We start from the raw sequence: 6,569 nt of genomic DNA, 5'->3' as shown, positions 1-6,569 counted from the left end.
CTTGTAAACTGCCAGATATGTTAAAAGACCATTATCCTTGTGTGTCTTCCTTGGAAGAATTAACAGTGTTGGAAGGTGAAACCGATGCTTTTGTGTGCCGTCCCAATGCAGCGCTGTGCCCGATGTACTCAGAGCCTGGAACAGTAGAAGAGAAATAAAGCGATGATAAGAAATGGGGTTTTTATTGTTCCTGGGTATTCCGTTTGCTTGTTGTGGTATTGTGTGTCTCTTACGAGCCAGTCAAGTACCGGAGTATCGCTGGCAGGAAGCTCTCTTAGTGATGTTTACATGATAGCAGATAGTGCCTTCCGGGCAGCAGAAAGCTAAGCCTACCTTTTCGATCTTCGCAGAGGGAGTTTCTAAGATGGTAAATTTGCCAAGTGGTTTACTACGTTCCTTGGATACAAACAAGTGTCATCATAATGTTGGCTTGTTCACTTCAAATAGTCTTAAGTTAGAGGAGATAAATTTTTAGTCATTAAATATAAGCACAGTAATGCTGCATCATCGGAAAAGGTGTTCCAGATAAAATTTATATATTTGCCTAGGCATGTTTTGAAATTTATAGTATACATGCCAGCCTTTAAAGAGAATGCTGACTTTTCATTGCCTCTCCTTAACTCTAGATCAGTACAAAAGTCAATAAGTGTAATGTGTAGAGTGAGTGCGTTCAAATGTGAAGCCATGGAAGGAGTTCTTGTTCTGCAGACTGCTGTGGTCTGTTGTGCTTTGGCTCCTTGCCATTGCTTTCCACCAGTGCTGAGTGGGTCTGTGGTCTCTTTTGGCTTCTTTCCTTTTTACTGTAGCTGAGGTCACAAGGAAGGGTGACCCCATGTCTAAGAGCAGATACTTTGTAGTAAGAAAGACAAGGTGCCAAACTCAGTGGGTATTGGAAACTTTCAATCTGAGTTTCTTTCTTTAGTTCCTTTTGTAATTTGACTATCTAAAACGCTAATATTTTAACTTTTATCATTTCACTTGATATAGTTGTAGACTATTAGAATGGAATTAGAGCAGGAATATAGAATGTTACTCTAATTTAGGTAGAATTTCTAAAATAACTAATAGTTTCTTATAAAAACTTTATTGTTAAGTCATGCCCCTTGAAACATGATAGTTCTATACAATAAACCATTTCACTCCCTACACGTAAATATCACCAATAAAATTGTTTTGTAAGTCTCTGAACTAATCCTTAGATACATCGTCTACCAATTCTACAATTTCAAAGATATGTTAGTTTTAAAACTGTGTAATATAAATGTGCTTGAAAATCACAGTCTTATCTCACTCATTCCATTTGTATAATAGCACCTATCTCTGTTCTCTTGTTTTATGTTCTAGATAGGATTTTTATTCTTTCATAAACTGTGTACCTAATATTTATAAATAAATATATCTGTATTTCTCCGTTTCAGTGACATTTATTTCAACAAATGCTGTTTATGAAATGCAGTTTAACCACAGTGAATGAATTTGAACTTTGCTTTTGAAATACATTATAGTGAGATATGACTTGGAGTTTTTAAGACTTAAATATATGTTTAAGGGTGTATTTCCTTATGAAAAATTATCAGTCTATCTAAAGGTTTGTCTTAATTTTTACCTTATTTTTTTCATACTTTGTATGAATAGTGCAAAATACACCATTTTGAAATAAATTTCAAGCTGGCTTGTACTCCCAGCTTTATAATAAGCATACCATATGGTTCATTGGGCCATATAGCATAGCTTCAAATACCTCAGTGGTTGGGAACTTGAGATAAATTATTCTACGTTTGGACAAGTTTCAGAGAGTGCTTTACCCCCCCCCCCCCTTTTAACTACAGAAAAATCTCTCTTTAAATAGCCCTGGTGCAGGGGTGCTTAGGTGGCTTAGTTAAGCATCCAACTTCGGCTCAGGTCATGATCTCATGGTTCTTGGGTTCAAGCCCTGCGTCAGGATCTGTACTGACAGCTCAGAGCCGGGAGCCTGTTTCAGATTCTGTGTCTCACTCTCTCTCTGCCCCTCCACCTCTCACACTCTGTCTGTCTCTGTCTCACTCTCTCAAAAATTAAGCATAAAAAAAAAATTGAATACTCCTAGTGCTGACCTTTACAGACATAGGTAATTGCTCCTTTTCAGGTGCTTAAGAACCGTTATCATGTCTGACCTAGGTTTGTTCCAACATAAGTATCTCCAAGCATATGATATATGGTGCATCGGCTTTAAAGTCCAGTAGATCTACATTCAAAATCTCAGCTCCTACCTTCCCTTAGAAGTTATGTGATCATGGAGAAGTTACTTAGTTGAACCTCATGTTTCCAAGGGGTAGAGTAGAGATAATTGCCTTTGTCATTTTTGTGTTCTTTATCTGGCTGTCACCCTGGTTGATTCACCAGCATGGGCATCTGACCCAATCTGCACTGTCAGGGTCCTTCCCATAGGTATTTCCAAAGGTATTTGGAATCAGGACTGAAAGTCTTTTCTATGTAGATATACCTGAAATATGTAAATATGAGGCACTGGGTGACCAAATGAAGGTTAGGGAGCAAAGGTCACCAGTAAACATAAAGATGAAGTAACTACAAGGCAGAGAGAGACTCCTGTCTGGGTTTTTTTTTTTTTAATTTGTTTATTTTGAGAGAGACAGAGCAAGCAGGGGAGAGGCAGAGAGAGAATCCCAAGCAGACTCTACCCTGCCAGTTCAGAGCCTAACGTGGGGCTTGTTCTCCTGAAACCAAACTCACGAAACTGTGAGATCATGACCTGAGCCGAAACCAAGAGTCAGTTGCTCAACTAAAGCACAATTTCTCCACTCCAATCACACTATCCCCCCCGCTTTTTAAAAGTTTATTTGTAGAGAGAAAGAGCATGAGCAGGGAGTGGGGCAGAGAGAGGAGACAGAATCCGAAGCAGGCCCCAGGTAGGACTTGATCCCACAGAACCAGAACTATGAGATCATGATCTGAGCCGAAGTCAAGATGCTTACCTGACTGAGCCACCCAGATACCCCACACCACCCTTATTAAATGTTTCTAGTGTTAGTAACTTTCCAAAGTTTTTCCCGTGTATTTAACATATACACAGACTTACACACATATAAACACATATGTGTACATGTGGATTTTGTAGGTTTTGTTTTGCTTTGTTCGTCATAAATAGTACCATACTTTGTGTATGATTTTACAACTTGCTTTTTCTCTAATGTACTAAGTCACAAGGAACTTTTCATTGACCTAGATCAATGAAACATTACGACTACATGGGAGCTTTGTAATTCAGTCAGCTTTTGACATTTTACTGCTGCAAAGCAACATCTAACACTGAGGGATAGTAGTTAAGAGTCAGACTCGAGGGGTGCCTGGGTTGATTAAGCATCTGACTCTTGATTTCAGCTCAGGTCATGATCCCACAGTTAGTGAGTTCGAGCCCTGCATCAGTCTCTGTGCTGACAGTGCAGAACCTTTAATTAAAGAAAAAAGACTCAGACTCCAGTCATACCATACTGCCTGGGTTCTAATTCTACTTCTACCACTTATTACTGTGGGACCTGACACAAAAAAACTCACTTTGCACCCCAGAAATAATAATTGTAACTTCAGGGGTGTTTTGGAGAGTAAAATGAGTTGCTAGCTAACATCCTTTTCTAGTCCTACTCTAAGCACCTCCCATGTATTGATTCACTTGAAATGATGTCTAATACCTTGTATATGTATAGTCATATTTTATTTCTAATCACTACCCAGTTCAGAAGCTCGCCTGCCCGGGATCCACAGCTTGGCAACAGCTATAGAGAAAAGGATTTAGATCTGTTCTCACTATTTCCTCTTCCCCACACTCACTCGTCTGTGCTTGCTGATTGTTACAGATTGAATTGTATCACTCCCAAAAAAGTTATGTTGGAGTCTTAGCCCCCAGTACTTCAGAATGTGACAATATTTAGAAAGAGAGTCATTTTTGCATATGCAATTAATATGAGATAAGACTGGTCTAGGGTTGGCTCCTAGTCCAATATGACTGGGAAGGTGAAGTGGAGACGCAGGGAAGAGACGGCATTCTACAAGCCAGGGAGGCCCAGAACAGGTCCCTCTCTGAGTCCTCGGCAAGAATCCTGCTGACACCTTTATTTTGGACTTGCAGGCTCCAGAACTGTAACAGGATACACTTCTGTTGTTTAAGCCACTCAGTTCGTGATACTGTGTTGGGGCAGGCCTAGCCAACTGATACATTCTTGGAACAAGATAAAAGATTTCCTTATGACTATCAACACTGGGCGAGAAAGAAGAGTTGGGCGGTTTTATGACTTTTGCCCCAGTGCTGTCATGAATATAAAGTGCTTGAGGTCTGTGTCTGAGGCTTGAATAGCAGGAGCATTAACTAGTCCATGGAAACTTAAGCTGTTAGCATTCTGGGCATAGGCACGTACAGTAGTTTTGTTTTCATTTCTTTAGTTGAAACCAACCAATGCAGATGATGGCCATTCAGAAAGACCATTATACTCCCGAGACCCTGCTTTTATCTTTACTTGATAGAATAATAGCATATTAACTCTGCCATATTATGGTGAACATGTTCAGCACAATGACAAACAGAAGCTGTCCTAATATGTACATATTCTAATACAGTGAAACCTTGGTTTGCAAGGCATAATTTGTTCCAGAAACATCCAAAGCACTTGTATATCAAAGCAAATCTCCCATAAGAAATAATGGAAACTCAGATAGTTCAGTTCATTCCACAACCCAAAAATATTGATATAAAAATGATAACAGTACTGGGGCGCCAGGGTGACCCAGTCAGTTAAGCATCCTGACTTTGGCTCAGGTCATGATCTTGCGGTTCCTGAGTTTGAGCCCCGCATCAGGCTCCGTACTGACAGCTTAGAGCCTGGAGCCTGCTTCTGGAGTCTGTGTCTCCCTCTCTCTCAACCCCTCCCTGGCTCGTGCTCTGTTTCTCTCTCTCTCTCAAAAAAATAAACATTAAAAAAAAACCCTGATAACAATACCTTAATATAGTACAAAATTATAAAGAAATACAAAACATAAAGAAAAATAAATGAGGTGCACTTACCTTTGAAAACCTTTGTGGCTGGTGTGAGGGAGACAAGAGAGAGGAGGGATATTGTGTAGGACAATTTTCAATATCAGTAACAGAATCACTGCTATCCATTGGCTCAATGGAATCTTTTTCTTTTTGTGCAACTTTAACAAAGAACCTATCTAATGATGTAGAATGAATCAAAGCATTCCTAAGCTTACTCTTTTATGGAAAAACAAAGGACTGTCCACAGTGTAGCAGGATTCTTGCATAAAGAGTAATGTCATGGAGGCTTTTCTTTCCTGGAAGCAACTTTATTCATGACTACACTGCTCAGTTGCGTTCGTACCCAAAGAACTGAGCCCCGGATGCCACGTGGTAGTTTTTTAATATATTTCTTACTTCTTTGTCTCCCATATATGGTAACGCACAAACATGTAGTCTGATTAAGTGGTCTCATGTTACAAGGTCGTGAGGGATACAGTCACTTATAGCCAGATTGCCTTGAGAGTTGTTTTTCTTTCCTTAGGGAGGGGACCCTACCACAATAGGTACTTGGAAGTGATGAAAAATACACCAGTGTCAGTTGTGGGCACCATCCAATGTTCTGAAAAATCCATGATTTCTGCCAAACACCACGGCCTGAGACTGAGCATCTGGTCACCCACAACCCCAGAGAGAGAGAGAGAGAGAGAGAGAGAGAGAGAGAGAGAGGAAGAATCATTGGCTCAGTTGTGATCATGTGACATTCAGCATCGTATACTACTCGTATTACAAGACTTCGCTCATTTATCAAGTATAAATTTATTATAAACGTTTGCTTGTCTTGCAGAACGCTGGCAGAACAAGTTCATCGCAATCCAAGGTTTTACCGTACACCCATTTTGATTTTCACAATAGTCCTGTGAGGCAGGTATTATGCTTGTACACAGAAAGGTTTAATGACTTGCTGTATGAGTTTTCTAGACTTGTCCTTATAACAAATCACCACACAGTGACTTAAAACAACATGAAGCTATTCTCTTCTGCAAGGCAGAAGTCTGGCTTCAGTCTCCCTGGACTAAAAACAAAGTATAAACAGGATTGTGTTTCTTCTGGAACTTCAAGGGGCCAATTCATTTCCTGGCCTTTTCCAGCTTCTTGAGGCCTCCTGCATTCCTCGGCTGATGGCCCGATCTCCATCTTCAGATCTTTCTGACCAGTACTCTGTCCCTCTCTTCCAGTTGAAGGGGACCTTGTGATCACACTGGGCCCACCTGGAGAATCCCAAGTCATCTCCATGTTTTAGAATTAGTTGGTTAGCAGCCTTGATTCCACCTGCAATCTAGTAACTGCCCTTTGCCTTAGAACCTAACATCCACAACTTCCAGGGAGAAGGAGGTAGACAAAGGGGATGGGCGGGTGGGGGGGTAGGGATTGTTCCCCTCTCCACTCTCCTCCAATATATCACTCAGCTAGTAAGGGGAATGCTGGGCCCAAGAAACTGGTCTATATGAGCTGTTCGCTTAAGCAGGAGGCAAAACTCATGTTGCCTGGAGATACTTTCCCC

The 6,569-nt window shown here is 40.6% G+C and overlaps 1 protein-coding gene across 1 annotated transcript in view; it reads left to right on the top strand.

Moving 5' to 3' along the window:
* CKAP2 (cytoskeleton associated protein 2) overlaps positions 1 to 1,410 on the top strand; it is a 15,699-nt gene extending 14,289 nt beyond the window's left edge. Inside the window, exon 10 of the mRNA XM_029936827.1 lies at positions 16 to 1,410. Within this exon, the coding sequence (XP_029792687.1) occupies positions 16 to 158 (143 nt within the window). The 3' untranslated portion in view covers positions 159 to 1,410. The remainder of the gene's footprint in view (positions 1 to 15) is intronic.
* The last annotated feature ends 5,159 nt before the right edge of the window (positions 1,411 to 6,569 follow it).

This window comes from Suricata suricatta, chromosome 4 (genome assembly GCF_006229205.1).
Source record: "Suricata suricatta isolate VVHF042 chromosome 4, meerkat_22Aug2017_6uvM2_HiC, whole genome shotgun sequence".
Taxonomy (NCBI): Eukaryota; Metazoa; Chordata; class Mammalia; order Carnivora; family Herpestidae; genus Suricata; species Suricata suricatta.
The sequence above is the reverse complement of the archived record's forward strand: the minus strand, read 5'-3'. Positions and strand labels throughout refer to the sequence as shown.